General features: G+C 45.0%; 1 protein-coding gene across 2 annotated transcripts in view; it reads left to right on the top strand.

Moving 5' to 3' along the window:
• The first annotated feature begins 15197 nt into the window (after positions 1-15197).
• Garem1 (GRB2 associated regulator of MAPK1 subtype 1) overlaps positions 15198-21330 on the top strand; it is a 185139-nt gene continuing 179006 nt past the window's right edge. For both annotated transcript variants that reach the window (XM_028886563.2, XM_028886562.2), the window contains exon 1: positions 15198-15710. In XM_028886563.2, coding sequence (XP_028742396.1) covers positions 15590-15710 — 121 coding nt within the window. In that variant the 5' untranslated portion in view covers positions 15198-15589. The remainder of the gene's footprint in view (positions 15711-21330) is intronic.

The following is a 21330-nucleotide window of genomic DNA, read 5'->3' as shown; positions in this document are numbered from 1 at the left end:
ATCAGAACCTCTTACTCCTGGGAGCGTGTACTCGCTCAGTCAGGACTGTTTCAAGCAGTTTAGGTCTTTCTTGACAACCATTTCAATTTCAGCCCAGAGGGGGCGCACTTCCCTCCGAGAGTCCTGCAGAGGGTCCACTGTGCCTGGTGCAGAGGGAACAAGGGCTTGATTGGGCACCTTCATTTGCATGGAAACTTGTTTGTCACAAACCAAACATCCCTTCTCTGGATCCTTAAGCAGGCTGTTAGTTCACCTGCAGAGCCCAATAGGAGATAATGCTCCTGTGTTGCAATGTCAGGTTCATAAACAGCTCTCCAGTGGTCTTTTCTCACCTCCTGTTAGCAGAGCAGGCTAGGCTGGTGACCTAAGAAAGAGGTGGCAAAGCACAGACAGCTGAGCAAACGGCTGGCAGGCTGAGTTGTAGAAGCAGCGAGATACTGGCTTGGCAGCTGAATAAAAGGAGGATCCATGGAGAACACTGGGTCTGCAGAAGTTGGGGTTCCACAGGAACAATGCCACCTAGACTGTGGCAGCCAATGGGGACCTGGGGCCACCGGGTTTATGCAAGCCTTGACAACCAAAGATCTGGAGCTAGGGAACTGTCTCAGACCGTGACAACAGAGTAGCAGGTGTGACGGTTGAAGCAAAGGCCACAACATCAACGTCGACAGCATCAGAAGCAGCAGCAATGGCTGTAAAGATCAGGGGTCTCAGATAACACAGATCTAGAAGCTGTAATGTTATCCACTGCTAGGAGCTAAGCAATCCCAGAGCCTGTGCCTGCGAGTCACAACGACAACTTCCACCAAGGACTGAGGAGGGCTGACTCCCTGTGTTTACACAAGAGCTGGAACATTTGTAGAATTAAGATGTCCCAGGATCCCAGTCCTGGGAGAGCTGTAAGACACTAGATGGACCGTACCATCTACTGCTGCTCCCACCTGCTTGCTGCTGCTCACAGATGCTAAGGACCACAACGACCAGCATAGGAGAGTTTCTCTCATCTATTCGTGATTTCTAACCGGGTGGAGCAAAACCATCCCAGACCTCCAATTGGTAACACTCCAGGGACTCTGGCTATCAAATCTGCATCTCTGTCCTGCATTTTTACTCCCAATTCTATTCTGTTCTTGCCAGCTGTCTGTCTGATGTAATTTACAGGTGACTCAAATTTAAAACGCTCACGTCCAATCCATTCTCTCTCTTCCCCATCTCATATTCATTAGGCTCCTCTTTCCTCCCCGCTGTTAATGGGATCGTCACTACCAGGGCCCCAAACAAGAAATCCATCAAGGATCCTCATTGCTAGTCAGGCATGTCAACAGAACAAGTCAATTTAATAGTACCAGGCAGAGATAAACAATGTTACTTACTAGATGAGACTCTACCAAGTGATGAGACTGTCGATAAAATACCTACTTGCCTGGAAGCTGATCTGTCCCTTCAGCATCACTTTGCTTCTCCTCTAGTCTGACTTATCATAGCCTGGCATAAAAGTTGGATGTTAATTGTTTTTTCAGTCCTTATATATGCCCCTGTGTACTAATTACATGCCTACAGACATTGGATGTCTTACAGTTGCATGTGCCTTTTGTTCCTATAAAGTCATGATCATTTTGGGATGGGGATGAACTGATCATGTGCTGAGGATTTCAGCTCCCTAATAAGTTAGATCTTAGATCAGTTCCCTTGTTTACACGTCTGGGAATATATTGTCCTAGTTAAACCTTATGTGATCTGTCACCAGATTTTTCTCCTGCCCTTGACTTGTCCTCCATCTTTTCAGACTCAACCTCTTCAACTCTATTTTGTGTGCTCTCTCCAGAATCCAGACCTGATCTTGATACTCCCCTGTCATGGTATTCCAGGAGCCCTTCCTTACACAGTAGATGATCTATTACGGGTCTTCTGTGATAAAGCTGATGTCCCTCTGCAGGATGGGCATGGCCCTTTGTAATCCGAATCCTGTCTATTTCTCTCTCTCATCTCAGCTACTCCCTATCTCGGATCTCAAGATCCAGCAAAACGGAACTAACTACTGTAGTTCTCCCCTGCAATGGGCTGCTCTGGCCTCAGTGGTATTCCACACACTGGCCGCTTCCTAATCTTCTTCCCATGCCCTGTCATGGTCTAGAGCCTTGTACTGCAGCAGGATTCTCTAGCAGGCCATCTTCTCCAAAGAGGTTGGATTCCTTTCCTAATTCTTACCAATTGTAATTGTAGTGTTTCTGGCTCTCCCATGAACACATCTTTCTGTCCCCATTGGCTTGGAGGGTGTTTCACATATATGAATGCTATAAACACTTATTGAATAAGTAGATCGATTAACACAGATGGATGAATGAAGAGTGGGTAATGAGCTATGGGCATTTATGTGCAATTTAATCAAAGTATACTTAAAAAGTTAGTCAAAGACTAGAGGGATGCATCATTGTTTCCCTTTTGGAAGAGCATACATTCCTGTGATAAATACATCAACAATAGGACACATCTGTCTGTTGTTTCAACAATTTTGATACTTTCATTTTCTCTTATTAAACTCTGTCAAATTAGAAATGTAACCGGTTCCTGTTGGTGGTGGCACACACTTTTAATCCTAGCACTCGGGAGGCAGAGGCAGGCAAATCTCTGAGTTCGAGGCCAGCCTGTTCTACAGAGCAAGTTCCTGGGTGGCCCGAGCAACTACACAGAGCAACCTTGTCTAAAAAATAAAAAAGTGTAACTGATAAATTGAAACATAGTAAATATTTTCAACTCAGTATATTTACTCTTATTAGGTGATAGGTAAAACACACTTGTGGTATAATGTAAAAAAGTGGAGTCTCTGTTAATATTTCATAAATTTGTATTGTTTTTAGAGAGTTCATTCTCATTATATCAACTTTTAAAAAGTGTGGCAAATGACTTGAGTCCTTGGGAAAAGGCCAACAGTGCCAAGTGTAAGTGTGACTCTAAATTGTTCAGCAATATAATGAGAAAATATTTAAAAAGGGTAGGAGGAATTTACATTTCCATTACCATTGAAGTAGAAAGAAAAATATATTTTAAGCATCTGAGGTAGTACTAGATAAATGTATCTCAAAATAGAATTTGGATGGGAGTTTGGATGGTGCCTTATGTGAGTGTCAGACCTTCAACAGGACCCAAGGAGAGTTTGCATAATCACTTTAATGGCACATCTTCCGGTACATTAGCAGAACAGTTAGAGCAAAGTGAGACTCAATGGTCTCTGCCCCCATGACTCCCCAGTGCCCATTTAAATGCCAGGGGACTATGAGCACCGATCAGCTTAAGCTAGATACCTCCTCATAGGTTTTATCTTCACGTAAGACTTAATGGTAAAGATGCAGGGGAATTAAAGACATACATCCTATCGATAAAGTCAAAAAAGAAAAAAATGTCAGAATTCTGGACTATTTTGTGGAGGAAATACAAACATAGGCCTGGACAGAGGTGTGGAAAAAAATAACAGAATTCCCACAGCTCTACATAGTAAGTATTCCCTATTCTTTCTTGACATCTGATGGTTCTTACTATGCCCCAGTATGTTACATTTTTATCTTATTTTTCTAGTTATACGTGCTCTTTTCAAATGTAGGAAGAGGGCTGGAGAGATGGTTTGGCTGTTAAGGTCTAGGCTCACGACCAAAAACATAAAACGTGGGCAGACCTTACCCAGACTTACAGTTCTCATTAATTATTCTCTTTTATTAAAGGCACAGTATCTTTTTTATTATATTGACTTATCTATTTGGTCTCTCTGTCTCTGTCTCTCTCTCTCTCTCAGTGTGTGTGTGTGTGTGTGTGTGTGTGTGTGTGTGTCACAGCACATGTATGGAACTCAGATGACAACTTACAGAAGTCACTTCTCTCTTTCTACCATATGAGTCTGTGGTAATTTGAATCATAAAGGTCCCCCATGGTCTTAGGCATTTGAACACATGGTCCCCAGTTGGTAGTGCTGTTTGGGTAGATTTAGGACGTGTGGCTTTGCTGTGGTAAGTACGTCACTGGAGGCAGGATTTGAGATTTTAAACATCCCAGCCATTTCTAGTTCACTTTCTTTGCTTTGGACCTGCAGTTCAAGACGTTGGCTCTCAGCTGCTGCCCCATGGCTGCCTCCAGCCCGCCGTCACAGACTCTAACCCCCTGAACCATAAGCCCAAATAAACCTTCCCTCTATAAGCCGCCTTGGTCGTGGTATTTGTGGGGTTTGGTTTTGTTTTATTTTGTTTTTCGAGACAGGGTAGCTTTGTGCCTTTCCTGCATCTCGCTCTGTAGACCAGGCTGGCCTCGAACTCACAGAGATCCGCCTGCCTCTGCCTCCCGAGTGCTGGAATTAAAGGTGTGTGCCACCACCACCTGGCTGGCATTTGTTGTTGTTTGTTTGTTTTTAACTTTTATTGATTCTTTGTGGATTTGACATCCGGATCCCATTTATCTCCCCATCCCCTCCATGCATCTGCTCTCTGCCCATGCAACCTCCTCCCCCTCCAACAAAATAAAATTTAAAAGAAAAACCAAAAACCAAGCCAAACAAACAAACAAAAGAAAAGAAAAGAAAGAAAGAAAAAAAGAGGAGAAGACTCTCATGGTGGAAGCTGTAGAGTAGCTGTTGAGTCACAGTTTACCCTTTAGTCCATTCATCTTTGCTTGTTAAGTGTTCATCGCTGTGAGTCACTGGTCTGGCTCCAGGCCCCTGGCTTCTACTACACTAGGGAGAATGGGCTCTCTCTGGGGCTCCTCTTGGATATCCTGTTGTTGTCCAGTGTTGTGGAGATCCTGCTGTTTGGGATCTGTAGGTCTGTCACCAGTTCATAGATGAAGTGGATGCTGGGGTGGGCTAACGCATAGCCCTGGTTCTGGGCCCGGGTGGTAGGGGGGTTGGTCAGCCCACCAGCTTTCCTCATGGTCACCAGCTGGGTGAGCTCTCCAGCATCGCCTCAGTCTGTCCATCCAATGCAGCCTGCCACAGGGGGCAGGACCAGTTCTGCTCGCAGGTGTTCAGACCTGGGCCACCCACACTCACATCACCAGGGCCAGCTATATTGTCTTGCCCAGGCATGGTGCAGGGCCCTCTCTCCTGACTGGTGTAGGGGGCATCCTGAGGGGGATGGGGGCAGGGTCAGCTCTCCTGCTCTCACATTCTCAGGGCGGGTTCTCTTGTGGCCCCTAGGACAGGGTCAGCTCTAGTGTGCTGCCCAGGCAGGGTGCAGGGCCAGTTTTCCAGTGCACTGCAGCTGGTGATAGGCAGGACCAGTTCTCCCACTCAATCGTGGTGTCTTTATCAGTAACCTAAAAGCAACTAACACAGGGTCTCGGAAGTTGAACTCAAGTTGTCACGCGCCTTCGCCCACTGAGACACGCTGTCAGTCTTCACGAAATATTCTGGCCTTTGTACATCAGTGACTGTACTCAGTTGTTACCGTTGGTGACTAGACGCTCACAGTAGCGGCAGGAGAGTTCTGGGACAGGAACATGGGGCCTGAGCACGCTGAGTGTGTGCTAAGTGTGTCACAGAGCACTGAAGCACTGAGTGTGCGCTCACTGTGTCACAGAGCACTGAGTGTGCACTCACTGTGTACAGAGCACTGAGTGTGCGCTCACTGTGTCAGAGCACTGAGTGTGCACTCACTGTGTGTCTGAGCACTGAGTGTGCACTCACTGTGTACAGAGCACTGAGTGTGTGCTCACTGTGTACAGAGCACTGAGTGTGTGCTCACTGTGTACAGAGCACTGAGTGTGCGCTCAGTGTGTCACAGAGCACTGAGTGTGCACTCACTGTGTGACAGAGCACTGAGTGTGTGCTCACACTGTCACAGAGCACTGAGTGTGCGCTCACTGTGTACAGAGCACTGAATGTGCACTCACTGTGTACAGAGCACTGAGTGTGCACTCACTGTGTACAGAGCACTGAGTGTGTGCTCACTGTGTCACAGAGCACTGAGTGTGCACTCACTGTCACAGAGCACTGAGTGTGCGCTCACTGTGTACAGAGCACTGAGTGTGCACTCACTGTGTACAGAGCACTGAGTGTGCACTCACTGTGTACAGAGCACTGAGTGTGTGCTCACTGTGTCACAGAGCACTGAGTGTGCACTCACTGTCACAGAGCACTGAGTGTGCGCTCACTGTGTACAGAGCACTGAGTGTGCGCTCACTGTGTACAGAGCACTGAGTGTGCACTCACTGTGTCACAGAGCACTGAGTGTGCACTCACTGTGTCAGAGCACTGAGTGTGCACTCACTGTGTCTGAGCACTGAGTGTGCACTCACTGTGTCACAGAGCACTGAGTGTGCACTCACTGTGTGCAGAGCACTGAGTGTGCGCTCACTGTGTCAGAGCACTGAGTGTGCACTCACTGTGTGTCTGAGCACTGAGTGTGCACTCACTGTGTGTCTGAGCACTGAGTGTGCACTCACTGTGTCTGAGCACTGAGTGTGCACTCACTGTGTCACAGAGCACTGAGTGTGCGCTCACTGTGTACAGAGCACTGAGTGTGCGCTCACTGTGTACAGAGCACTGAATGTGCACTCACTGTGTACAGAGCACTGAGTGTGCACTCACTGTGTCACAGAGCACTGAGTGTGCACTCACTGTGTCACAGAGCACTGAGTGTGCACTCACTGTGTCACAGAGCACTGAGTGTGCGCTCACTGTGTCACAGAGCACTGAGTGTGCGCTCACTGTGTCACAGAGCACTGAGTGTGCTCTCACTGTGTCACAGAGCACTGAGTGTGTGCTCACTGTGTCACAGAGCACTGAGTGTGCGCTCACTGTGTACAGAGCACTGAGTGTGTGCTAAGTGTGTCACAGAGCACTGAGTGTGCGCTCACTGTGTACAGAGCACTGAGTGTGCACTCACTGTGTCACAGAGCACTGAGTGTGCTCTCACTGTGTCTGAGCACTGAGTGTGAACTCAGTGTGACAGAGCACTGAGTGTGCACTCACTGTGTCAGAGCACTGAGTGTGCGCTCACTGTGTACAGAGCACTGAATGTGCACTCACTGTGTACAGAGCACTGAGTGTGCACTCACTGTGTCACAGAGCACTGAGTGTGCACTCACTGTGTGCAGAGCACTGAGTGTGCGCTCACTGTGTCAGAGCACTGAGTGTGCGCTCACTGTGTACAGAGCACTGAGTGTGCGCTCACTGTGTGCAGAGCACTGAGTGTGCGCTCACTGTGTGCAGAGCACTGGGTGTGTGCTCATCGTGTGATTGAGTGTGCACTCACTGTGTGTCTGAGCACTGAGTGTGCACCCACTGTGTCACAGAGCACTGAGTGTGCGCTCACTGTGTCACAGAGCACTGAGTGTGCACCCACTGTGTCAGAGCACTGAGTGTGCACTCACCGTGTGATTGAGTGTGCACTCACTGTGTGTGTGAGCACTGAGTGTGTACTCACTGTGTCACAGAGCACTGAGTGTGCACTCAGTGTGTGACTGAGTGTGCACTCACTGTCACTGAGCTATATCCCAGCCTCTATTTGTTCAAATATTTTGATAAATGTCTTCTCTCAGTTGGCAAACAATAAAAAATAATGTAAACTCAGTTTCAAGCACCATAAGTAAAACTTTATAAATTAATGGTATAAAAAGCCCTTTAAAACATTTATGTATTCTAATACAGAAATTCACCACTTAAGAACTTGTAGTTAGGGCGCCAAGTCCTGGGCATACCTAAAGATTTGCCTACAGGAAAGTCATGAAGGGATTATTAATAATGGAAACATAATAAATCATTAAAATATCAAATCAGAAAGAGTTGAATAAGTTATGATATGATGAAATACTATACAGTCATTTTAGTGGCACATTTTAAAATATATAATAACACAGAAAATGTCATCATACATTGTTAAATGAGAAAGGTGAACTTTAACTTTTATTATAGTTTGGCCCAAGTTAAGCAGAGAAACACACTATAGACACACACACACACACACACACACACACACACGCGCGCGCGCGCCAAGTAAAACAGTGATAGATAAGTTAGGGTAATGGAATTGTAGCACACACATATATTTAAATACTTTATAATTCAGACTATAAGAAACCACATTGGTCCATTGTACCACAACAATTAAACTAAGTTAAAACTGCTCTGATGGGGAAAGTTTTCATTTGCTTCCTAGGTATGAATAAGGCATGTTTTTGTTTTTGTTTTTTTTTTTTTTTAAGATGTAACTTTAAGAATGAGTAGAAGCCAGGCGTTGGTGGCTCACGCCTTTAATCCCAGCACTCGAGAGGCAGAGGCAGGCAGATCTTTGTGAGTTCAAGGCCAGCCTGGTCTACAGAGTGAGTTCCAGGAAAGGCCGCAAAGCTACAAAGAGAAACCCTGTCTCGGAAAACAAAACAAAACAATAAAATAAAATAAAATAAAATAAAATAAAATAAAATAAAATAAAATAAAATAAAATAAAAAATGAGTAGAAAATCCACTAGAAAAGTTAAGTGTGATCTTACGTCATCTAAAGTAAACTAACGTGACACCTGGGGTGTCATATCCAACACTGAGAAGGGTTAAAGAGAAAATGTCCGGTTTTCACGAGCGTGTGCAGGTATGTGACAGAGGAGTCCACATCACCCAGCCTTCTCAAACTGCTCACCACAGATGGAGCAGAAAATGTGTGACTTAGGAATGCTGGTGGGATGAGCCTTCTGCGGAGGCGGTTTCAACAGAGCTAAAAATCGCTTTATCTTTCTAGGGAGAGACTTGACTGGAAGCCATCTATCACTGCCTCTGACACAAGAACACCTCCGAGACTTCGAGTCAGCAGAGCCACAGACTCACACCGTCTAAGAAGACGTTTTGGCACTAATAGTTTAATAATAGAACCATTTTATTTTGGTGCTAATTAAAGCAAAATGGAATGTCTTGTGCCTTTACTTTGTGACATTAAATAGGTAAATTCACTGAGGAAAAATCTAAATTATATCACTAACAACTGTAGTCAGATTGTGTGTGTGTGTGTGTGTGTGTGTGTGTGTGTGTGTGTGTGTGTGTGTGTGTGAGACCACCAGCTCACAAATAACGACAGGGAGACTTTATTATTAATTATAAAAGCTCAGCCTTAGCTTAGGCTTGTTCCTAAGTAGTTCTTATAACTTTAATTCATATTTTTTAATCTACACTCTTCCACAGGCTTGTTACCTCATCTCCATGCTGCCCATCTGGTTTCCTCCGTGTATGGCTGCCAACTCCCTTTTTTCTTTTTCCCAGAATTGTCTCTCTGCCCAGAAGTCTCCTCTATACTCTCCTGCCTGGCTATTGGCCATTCAGCTTTTTATTACACCAATCACAGCAACACATCTTCACACAGTGTACAAATATCTCGCCATAAACTACAGACTCCTCTAAGTGTGAAAAACCTGAGCTTGTATGTTTCACTAGAGATACAATAGTTAAACTTTGTTTGACCATTACTTTGAATGTATTTAAAAAACAATTTATTGGACTAGGGAGTTTGCCTTGACAAGCACAAGATCTTTAGCTCGACTCCCAGCACTGCAAAAATAAAAATAACAACAGATCTCTCAAAAAACCAATTCATTAATATGCAAAGTGAATAATTAATGATTCAATAATTTAGCTCCATCTTAGAGAGCATTTATTGAAGCTTTGGGACTGTATAGACAACCTCTGCCCACTGAACCATGCCACTGGGAAGTCTTGCCTAATTCCCCAAATGACACAGATTCTCCAGCTGGGGTCTTTTGCTTGCTTCAAGTAAAAATACCTCCCACAAAGAGCCAACTTCTTCACAAACTAGAACTTATAACCAATGAAGCTATCCATATGCATAATCACACATACATATGTATGACAGTTTTGGTAAACTCAACAATTTATTTCTCAACTCAATTTAATTCTTGTTATTTGCTATCTTATTCCTGACTTCTTGAAGTTTCTATAACTTTCAACATAATGCTATCTGTTTTGAGGGGCTGAAAATAGCAAAAAGCACAAGAAAATCTTACCCAAAACCATACTTTTAAAGATGGAGAAGTGGCTCAGTGAGTTAAGGCATTTCCCACCAAGCCCAACAACTGAATTCTATCCCCAGGACTCACATGGTGGAAGGAGAGAACTGACTCCTGCAAATTGTCCTTTGGCTTCCACAGATATGCACAATGGCTGTCATGTTTCTCTTCATGGTCCTCCAATGACATTGTAACATCTGTGTTAGTCAATGATCTACTTAGGAAAGCCATAGCTTGTATCAAAAGTGAAGAGGAGGGAGATTACAAAAGTAGATTTCTTGGTGTCCATTTGGGAGATATTCACTTTAGACATACACAGATGTCATCCATCTACTATATATGTTAAGTGTTAGGAAGGCCAAGAAAGGAAGTCCTTCAGAGAGACAGTCACAGCAAGGGATATCACAGTTAACAATAAACATGCTAACCACGCCAATACTTATGACAATTCTAGTCAGTAAACACAATCTCTACTTGGTGATGAGTGGAGATCTCAAGGGCAGTGGCTCCAATTTTCAGAGGAATGGCAGGGAACGAGGCCCATATGGGCTTGGATCTTGAAAATCTTGATACTATCTAGATCTGATGGATTGTTTATGATAAGGAGATGCAGTGACCTCTGAAATAACACAGAATGTGCTGACCCAGGCTATCGATTGGTTGTTTCAACAAACATCACTTTCCTTGTACCGAGTGTGGTAATAGGAGTTGAAGAAACAGAGACAAATCTAATACATCCATGCCCACAGCTATCTGGCTTCTAGTAGGGAAAGCCAACATGAAAACAGACAGCAATTAGCAGAGTAGAAGAGGGTATTGCTGGGTGCCATGATATCATAGGAAAGGGGTTGTCTTTCGAAAAGGAGGTAATGTCTTGCAGAATACAAGAAGCTGGAGCTAGAAGAGGTGTTCCCCAGGAAGAGCAAGGGAAAAAGACAGTCCAGGCTGAGAGGATACCTACAAAGGCATGCACAGCAAGATGGTATATGGCATCATATGATGTCAGAAGGCAGTCTACAGAAGTGAGGCTGTGGGAGGCAGATCAGCCACATAGGGGAGTATGTGGCTGCACAAAGGGTTTATACTTTACTCCAAAAAAAAAGGGGGTACAGACACAGGACAACAAGTTAGCTAGCGAGTGACTCCTAGGTTATCTCTGGCAATAGCATAGACTTTAACGGAAAGGAAAAAGAGCCTGAAGTTCCAGAGAAGCACCAGGGCCATGAACTTTGCCGTTACATTTGACCGCTGGCTTACGATGTGCTCCAGGACACTGTGATATGGGGAAGGGCAACATGTAATGTTTTTATCTTGCAATGCTGATAATGTGGAGAATGAGCAAGCTATGTATTTGAGAACAGTGGGAACACAGTTGGGAGGCTAGATGAGTCAGTCACAGAGTCCTCAGGTATTTCCTGTCCAGTTTAGCCTTGGACTCATCAAGGCCAGTTCTGCCAGGCTCGCTGTGGCTCATTCATTCCACAGACTCTAGAGTCAGGGAGGGAAGCCCTATATCAGGTCTCTTTTTTTGAGGACTATTCCTCTACTGTGTGCTGTTTGTCCTAGATCTAAGTCATCCTTTCAATCTGAATTTGTTTCTTCATCTGTCCTCTAAAGCAGGCCATCCAAGAGTACTTTTAATAACACAAGACAAACATTCCTAATTTAAAATCCTAAACCAGGAAGGTTCCAAAAGTCACAGGCACATAGAAAACAACATGTAAAATCACCTTCACAGGACTCCAGGGTAGTGCACATGCTTAGCACATGTGAAGTCCTGGATTCAAGCCTACAATAAAATTTAAAAAATGCCCACTAGGTTATTTAGGTATACATGAAATATAAATGGTATATATAAGATATATAAAATAGTATATATTTAAGGTATGTATAAAAATGAGTGAATTTCATGTTTAAACTAGGATCTCATTCCTCAAGAAATCTTATTAGGTATATGCAAATATCCTAAAATAAAAGCAAATCTGAAATGCTTCTTGTCTCAAGCATTTCATATAAGGAATACTCAACCTGTAATAGCAAAGTTTTCTCTATGTATCAGACATTATGCCAGTTTCTCAGTATGTATTAAATGATTAGATTCTCACACAAGTCCTCTGAGATAAGTACTATTAACTTATATTTTTCAGAAGAGGAAGCCACAGTTTCCCAAGATCCTATACAAGAGCAACTAAACTCAAGGACTGCACACACACACACACACACACACACACACACACACACACACACACATTATAAAATATATTATATATAAATTATATATAATTTAAATATGTAAATTTGCATAGGTATGTATGTGGAGGTCAGAAGACACCTGGTGGGAGTCAGTTCTTTCCTTCTACCATGGGAATCCTGGAGACGGAACTCAGATTATCAAGTTGGCAGCAAATGTCTTTATCCATTGAGTCATCTCATTGGCCTTGGAGTTGATCTTTTTCATCATCCAAAGAATGTGCTATGAGACTGGAGAGTTGACTCAGTGGTTAAGAGTATTTACTATGCTTCTAGAAAACTGGAGTTGGGTTCTCAGCACCCATATCAGGCAGTCCACAACTACTTATAACTCTGGCCTCTATGGGCACCTACACACATGTGGCATCTTTTCTCTCTCTCCCTGCCTCATTAACTAGACAAATAAAACATTTTCACAAAGAATCTGCTGTACATTTCGCCAGCTGTGCCGATCAGCTTTCCTTTACTATAACAAGTACTTCAGATGCATCAGTTTACAGTTGGCTCACAGTTTTAATACTTCTGGTGTGGTCCATGGTGGGCTGGACTCTTTGCTTGGAGGGGGGGGGCTTCTATGAGATGGAGCAGTTTTTCACCCCATCACATCTGGATACTTTGTTTTTTGAGACAGGGTTTTTCTGTGTAGCCCTGGCTGTCTTGGAACTTACTCTGTAGACTAGGCTGGTCTTGAACTCAGAGAGATATGCCTGTCTCTGCTTCCAGAGTGCTGAGATTGAAGGCATGTGCCACCATAGCCCAGCTCACCTCATCACATCTAGGAAGCAAAAGAGAGGAAAAGGAAGAAGCCAGGACCCCATGGTTTATCCTCTTCAGGAGCACCCCATGCCAGTAACCTAGAGATCTCTCATCACTCTACACGTCTTACAGGTTGCACATCTCTAAACAGCCCCGAATAGTCCTCTCATCCACAGGCTTCAGGAAAACATTTAAGATCTAAACAATAACACCCCTGCACCCTGCTTTTGTGCTTTTACACACCCTGCACTGGTTTAATAATCCTCAAAACATATGTGGAATATTGACAATTCAGTCAATATTTTCTTACAGTCTTACCACAGTTCCACCTCATACTTAATACCCTTCTTAGGAATTTCTTCAGGATGTAAAACTTACCAGGAATTGGCTCATTAAAACTTCTTCCCTTAAATACTTAGGACTGAAATGAAATCTTTTCTACCAGGTCAGCAATAACAGCAAATCTAATGTAAGACCTTTATTGATTTAAAAGCAAATCTGATTACATTAATCTTTTTATTTTTTGTCTTGTCTTTAGGCCATAGGTCACCAGTCCTTTTTGTGAGAGAGAACTACTTTTCCTATTCTCCAAAGCTTTTAAGGAAAATAGAATAGAAACAGAAAGTGATGTTTTTAAAAAGTCAGTTCACCACATGAAGATTAAGACCTACTTACTGGACAAATGAAAGAGCCCTGGCCTTACCCAACCGTGGATATTTTCTGTTATCTTTCTTCTTTTTGAGTCTAAGCTTATTTTCAGAAATGATTAAGATATTAAGAAAAAATACTTGGTACTTAGCACTGTACCGTTTTGAAACATATGAATTATGGACCTCTGATATAATTTTTTTCCTTACAACTGGAAAAAAATTAACATGAATGACACAGAATGTAAAACTTTTGCAGAAGAGTTTAGTAGATAATATAATCAATATTCGGACATGAGAGGCCTGGGAAGGAAACGGGGAAGAATCTAGTGTTTTTCCTCAAGAGCAAACGCACTGGCTTGTTCGTGGGAACAGACTTTTCTCAAGCCAGCCTTCTAAGAAGCAGTGGGATCTTTTCGTGACCCCCGAGAGCCAGTTCTGCCCTTTATAGACTGAGCATCTAATACTGCAAACGTGTTGATGGAACACGCTCACCTTTCCTACTTGGACTTCATGAAAGAAAAAAAAAAATCAACACACAAGTCCGGGGTGTGCCTGAAACTAGGAACCTCGCAATCTCTTCTATTATCTGAGCTCCGTCCACAACAAGCAAGCCCTATTTCAAAACTGTGGGCAACATTGTTATGGAAAGCAACCTGTGGGTTGAATGCTAGCACCTCCTCCCAAGAGCTGTGCCATTTTGTGACATCCTCTAAAGTTCTAGTAACATGTTTAGGAAAGGGGATTTATCCTTGATTCTCAGAAGAGAACCTCTCTGCCCTTTCCTTCTGCGCGTCCCAGGAGGGTGGCCTTCAGGAAGGTGACACTCCTCAGCTTTCTGTGCCTCGGGCTCTTTTGCATCCTGCCTCGCAGCCACACTTAAGCTGATCACAGAAACTTCCAGCTTGGGTCTGTGGAGTTGGGTAGGAAGCACCGCGGAAGGCTGGCTTTACAGGCTCTTTCCCGCCTGGGTCCCTATAGCTAGAAAAACCTGCAGCGGCCAGAGGCAGCATCCGAGTTCGCCACCGCCGACCACGAAGAGCGCTGCGCCGCGGGCTCCGGGAAGGACACGCCGGGCGAGGCTGCAGGGCGCGCGAGCGGTCGGACGGGGGAGCGAGAGCCAAAGCTTGCGGAGCGCAGCCGAGCGGGTACCGCAGTCCCGGGAGCCGCCTCGGAGGGAGGCAGAGCTCCCAGCTAGAGAAATGTGCGGGAGGCGGAGCCTGCAGGAGGCGGAGCCAGGGAGGCGGGGCCTGCGGGAGCTGTGGCTAAGGAGGCGGGGCGAGGTGGAGGGAGGAGGAGCTAGATGAAGGCGGGGTTGGATGGGGGCGGGAACGCGTGGAAGGCGGAGCCTACTCGAAAGTGGGCGGGGCTAGTGGTGGAGCCCGAGTGCCAGGGAGGTGAAGCCGGCGCTCCAGAGAGGTGGAGCTAAGGGCGTGGAGGCGGAACCCGAGTCAAAGAGGCGAGGCCTGAGTTGGGGAGGCGGAGCCTGTGCTCCAGGGAGGCGGAGTCCCCGGTGGGAGGCGGGCACGGAGGCGGTGCCGGGGCGGGCTGCGCAGGCGTCCCTTGCACCTTGTTGATTAGTCAGTGCCGGGAGCGCTGCTATGGCGTTCCTCGGACCCGCGGCTCCTCCTCACGCTGTGCTCGAGGCGGAGGCTAGGAGGGGGCCGAGGAGGAGGAGGCGGGCGGCCGGCCGCCGCAGCTGCAGAGCCGGGGCCAGGGGAGGCGGAGGCGGAGCGGGAGCCTCCGCAGCCAGTCGGGCCGCCTACAGTGCTCCCCTGGCTTGAGGGCGCGGGGCGCCAGCCATGCCTCGGTGTGGCCGCTGAAGCCGGGCGCCGCGTCCCCCGCCGCTGTGCCTCGCTGCCCGGGCTGCCCGCGGCGGGAGAGCGAAGCCGCCCGTCAGCCAGCGGTGGAGCGGGCGCGGGAGCGCGGGGCCGGAGGAGGCGGGGAAGATGGACCCGGTGCCCTCGTTGGGCTGCAGCCTCAAGGATGTGAAGTGGAGCCCAGTGGCTGTGCCGCTCGACCTGCTGGTCAGCACCTACCGGCTGCCCCAGATCGCGCGGCTGGACAGCGGTGAGTACCGGCGGCGGGGCGCGCGGGTGCCAGGAAGGGTGGGACGGGGAGGGGGGGCAAGGCTCGCCCCTAGCCGTCTAGTTGGCCTGCGAGGCTGCCGCAGCCCTGGCGCGTTGCTCTTCACTCCCCCCAGCAGCAGCCGCCGCCGCCGCCGGAGAGGTGCAAATCAGAACCCTTGCAGTGCAGTTAATAAGGGCACCTTAAAAAAAAAAAAAAAAAAACAACATCATGGAAACCTGCAGACAGTAACCTTGGACGCAAGAATTACTCAGTCTGGGAACCCTGAAGTTATCTTAGGCAACTTTCTGACGAAAATAATTGGGCTCTGGGTGGTATCTTGTTCGGGGTGCTGTCTCCAACCGGCCCTCCCTATGTCTGCCAAGAAGCTGCAGATTTCAGAGGAAAAGCTCCTGGGTGACCCAATGAAAACTATCACGTTTCTTGGAGATCTTTTATTACAGCTCGTCTATTCTGTTTAACACAACAACGAGTGATTTAGGGTTGTGTGCAGAAAATGTCTTTAGCAGAAGTGATGGTATGCTTACGGTTAATTATTAGCTTAGCGCGCTTCCAGCTTAGAAAAAAAAATATTTTAAGCCACTAAAACATATTGATTTGCAATCTGAGCTCTGAACCAAGAAATGCCTGTATTTCCTGAAACTGACCACAAGAGAACAACCAAGAACACCCCCCCCACACACACACACATACAGATTATTCTGCACTGTGACATCTGCAAACAAATATGTAGATGTGCTACTGTCAGTCAAGTGGACACCTTTAGGTTTGAGAGTTGTGACATTGGTGGGGACAGTTTAAATTGTGTCTTTTTTTTTTTTTTTCACTGTAACTTCACTGGGTCTAGCTTCATGGGATTTCAGATTGTAGGACGACGTCTGCTTTGCTGTAGGGCATCAGTCAGGTGCATAGATAGAGCTGTGGCCACATGCAAGCCATATCAAAACAGGTCTGAACAGGAGGATGTTATTTCTTCCAGTCATAGGCTCTTGCCTTACTCCTTGCTTTCTACAGTAAAAGAGTGTTTCACATGAGATGTACAAATGCCCCCAAGGAAGTCTCCCTCTATTTCTTGGCTGTGGGGTTAGGTTAGACACTGGAAACATTGAAAAGAGAATTAACATAGGAGAAAGTTTAGGAAAACAACAGTGGCATGCTTGCGGTCCTTGTCTGGTTGTTGCTGGTGGCTGTGGTGGGCACTGGGAATAAACTAGGAGTTTTTAAACTAAGAATGAAGTGTGCGATGGTAATAACTGTTGGATCCAGGGGAGGACAGATGGCACATGGAGGCATTTCTGCTTAGTGCGGGGGTGGCAAAGTGTGTTGTGCGTTAATATGTATCTGCAGGTGTATGTGTGTGTGTGCAGTTTCATTTCCTCCTCCACTATGCAAAATTGTATGTTTTGGCAGGTTGTGAGTTTTTACCTTTCCATTTCCAGACCTTCCCTCATCTCTGCAAACTCTGCCAAAACTTCTTAGCTGGGCGAGGGAGCATTGGTGCATGTGGTGTGCAAATCACTCAGACTTCCTCCAACTCAAAGTGCAAAGAGGCTGTGTGTCAGCCTCAGACATAACTCTTAGTCTTCATATCCACTTTCCTATCCCTGCCATTCATTAAAAGGATCTGAATCAGCACTGAGCTCACCCCACGCTTCTTTTCAAGTTAGGATGTGGGCTGCAAGTCTTAACACTGTGTCCTTTCAAGCCCAGGGATGGATTTTTTGATCACCATGTGCAATTCTCGTTCTTTATTGTAAATTCCTCTTGTGATTTACCACTTGAGAATCACTTCAGCACACTAAAATCATACTCGTAGCCAGTTCTACTGCATAACTGATTCCTTCATTAACCAGTCCCATTTCCTTTTTGTTAGCATAGATTTTAATAGCTGCATGGTATTCTGTGGGAGTGGCGATAACATGTATCAATCTGGTTCCCTATTGATGGACATTAAGTTGTGTTTATATCTACTCCCTCATTGGTGGACATAAAGTTGCTGCAGCTGCTGCTGCTGCTTCTTCCCCTCCTCCTCCTCCTCCTTTGATATGTATTAAATTCTGAGATAATGAGCATTCTCATACATAGGTTTGTTTCGGGGTGAGAATGTGTCCCTACCTTGCTGAAAGCACATGTGAATCCTTTTAAAACTTGTGACACACTTGCCATTGCTCTAGAGACCAAAGGTTGTATTCATGCAAACATAGGCCTTGTGGGAATACCTGGGCCCACATCCTCACTGTAGTAGGGCTCTTTGTTTACTTCTTAAATCTTTGCTAATCTGATGGGATGGGGGCAAGTTATTTCAACAATTTAATTTGGGGAAACTTTAAAAGATCTAAATCATAGATTTTTTACATTTTACATGTTTATGCGTTTCACTACAGTATTGAGGACAGGTTAAGGGCATTGCTGACGTATTTTCAAATGCCACTGGTAAACTCTCAGGTTTCGTAGAGTCCTAATCCTGTGTGTATCTTAATCTCGTGTGTATCTTTTGGCCAGTTTTAATGCTACGGGAACATTTTATACACACACACACATACACACACACACACACACACACACCTGCTTAGATATGAAAAGTCGCCATTTTCCAAATCATTTGTTTTAAAAGAAACCAGCAAGAAATTGAAAAACATGCCACAAGTTGACATCATGCCAAGAGGAAGATGGGGGGCTGCTTTTACATGTCATGGAAGAGCATTAAAAGTTGAAGTTGGTCAGTGTTCGTCATTGGATGCCTGCTGTATGCAGGTACATTTCCACATGTTGCACACATTGTCTCTGCTCCGAGGCAGCTCTGCTTTAAGGATTTGGGGAGCCTGAACTCAGAGAAGTTGAGCAAGAGATTCAGAATGAGCAGTGGGCTTTTCCAGCAGCTCCTGTGCTGCCCCCTCCTGTGGAGAGGCAGTGGGATGGGGCGGGTCTGACCTCTGCTCTAAATAGCCTCACTGTCTCTGAAAGCTCGGGGACCAGAAAGTCAGTATTTAAAACAGTGTAGACACCAAATTAAGTGCTGGCATCATCCGTCGTATGTAGATGACTCTGCTTTCCAAAGGACTGGCTGAAAAGGGGAAGAAGGGAGGTTATAGACGGGAGAGAGAAGGAAATAAGTGGTGTTTGGGGCTTGCATTCGTATCTGCTCAAATAACTTCTTTGTACATTTACTATTTAAAAAGTATTAATTCCACAGTATGTAAAGAATTTTCCAGTTCTTTGCACGAGACAGGCTAGTTAGATGCATTCAACTTGATATGTTCAATGATGGAAATTTTAAATTACATATATGTATTTATGTATTTATTTATTTATTTATTTATTATTTATTTATGTGTGTGTGTTTGCACATGCGTGCATGCCACAGTGTACATTGAATGTTGGAAGACAACTCGTGGGAGTCAGTTTCCTCCTTCTCCTGTGTGGGGGATGGAATTCAAGTCATCAGACTTGGCAGCAAGTGCCTTTACCCACTGAACCATCTTGCCAGCTCTCTGGTGAAGAAATGTGTCTTTGAGTGGTAAACACAATTGGTGAGACTTTCTAGGTTTTGCCCCCCGAGTCTTTCCAGGGAACCCAAAGGCAAAGCCCGAAGCTATTCTCTGGGAGAGTTGATGGGATGGCTGTAATCAGCCCATGCCAGCCCCACTTATTGATCCGCTCGCTCACTGTCAGCTACTTGAAAGGGTTGTAGTCTTGTAGGTTGTTTGTAGGATCAGATTCCACAAATTCATTCAGAACCGGGAAGGGGGCAGAGAATACTTACTCCTGCTCCACTCCAGCAGTCCACACTCAAAACCGGGCCTGAGGGAGCCGCCCATTTGCTACCTCATCTTACAAAAGCCCTAAGACCTAGCTCAGAATTTTCTTCCCTTCCCTCCCTCCCCTCCTTCTCTCTCTCCCTTCCTTTCTTCCTTCCTCTCTCTTTTTTCCTTAAAGATTATATGAACTCTTGTACCCTAAGCACATTTTAAACTTGTTCTTTAAAACTTTTCATCTTTGCTTTCAGTGCAAAGAATGCTTTGCATATTATAAATATTGACATTTTAAGATACATTGTTATTTCATAAGCTCTAGTAGAATCTATATTTGATTCCCAGTATTTCATATTATTTTTAATCACGTTTTTGGTTTTTTTTTTTTTGTTTTTTTTTTTTTTTTTTTTTTTTTTTTGTGTGTGTGTGTGTGTGTGTGTGTGTGCATGCTTATACCATGATGTGAGTGTGGAGGTCAGAGGACAGCTGGCAGGAGTTGCTTCTCTTCTACCTTGTAGGGCCCAGGGATCAAACTCAGGTCATCAGACTTGGCAGCAAGTATCTTTCCCCACAGAGCCTGCCTTCCAAATTTATTTTAAAGATGCATGAAGAGGTTCTTCAACCATTATACAACTTTGTACCTTTTCCTTATGTCCTTAAATCCATGCTTGTGTCTTTTCCTACCCTGAATAATGTCCTGATTCAGTTTAGCTTAGTATTTGAAATGGCTTTATTGATCACTCTGTCACAAGTTCTGAAATAATCAAACAAAAAGAGTAAACTGAAATACAGAATTTTGTACTTTTTTTTAAACCATAAGACTTTTAGAATTTGAAGATTTCCAGAATTTTTAGAAGATGACAATATTATTTTGTGATGGGGACATTCATGGTGTGTGTGTGTAGAGGTCAGAGGACAACTTTATGATATTGGATCTCTCCTTTTATTCATTTTTATGTCAGTTCTGGGACTTAAACTCGGGTTGTCAGGCTTTTGTGGCAAGCTCCTTTATTCACCAGAGCTTTTAACAAACAAAGAATTAAGGGTTGGGAGTATGGATTAGTGATAGAGTGCTTACCCAGCATGCAAGAGGCCCTGGGCTCATTCCCGAGACACCCCTCACAACATACACAGAATTTCTTGAGGTACAAACATTGTCACTCCAATACTGGAGACTTTCACCCTCCACATGCATCAATACTTTTATTGATTCCTTTGCTTATCCCCTTGAGATCTCTGTATCCCTGCCCAGTGTATTCTAGGAAGATCTGGGAGACACCAACACACTTATATATCACTTGAATTTAGTGGGTAAAAGACCATTTGAGGAGGGTAGGTGAAGAGCAGCTTCCATCTGTCCCAGGCATAGTCACCACAGAGGGAATCATAGTCATGGCCCAAGTGGAACTTTTTAAATAAATATCCCTGAATGTGGGGAATCTGGAAATATATTGTTCTGTAGTTTTGAAGAAACTTGGAAAATGTTGGCTTTGCCTTTGAACATACAGCGCAGTTTGAAGAAGGCTGATACAGGATAGTAAAGATGAGTTCAAGGCTTTGTTTTCCAAAAGGAAAAGGAAGTCTAAGGCTGCAGAAAATGATGGGGGAAAAAAAAAAAAGCAGGCGATACAAATTGGAGGGAGACAGGTAACTAAAGCAGCTTTAGTTTCCTGCCTCGCTGTCTTGACTTGGTCACTCTTCTCACCTGCGACCCAGTACCAACAAGAGGCAACTGAAGGGAGATGAGGCGGATTTTGGCTCAGACTCTGAGGGGTGTTGTTAGTCACCACGGGAGGAAGGCGTAGTCACAGGGGTGTGTGTTGTGGTCGTGGGAGCTTGTGGCAGCTGCT

This window comes from Peromyscus leucopus, chromosome 19 (genome assembly GCF_004664715.2).
Source record: "Peromyscus leucopus breed LL Stock chromosome 19, UCI_PerLeu_2.1, whole genome shotgun sequence".
NCBI lineage: Eukaryota > Metazoa > Chordata > Mammalia > Rodentia > Cricetidae > Peromyscus > Peromyscus leucopus.
The sequence above is the reverse complement of the archived record's forward strand: the minus strand, read 5'-3'. Positions and strand labels throughout refer to the sequence as shown.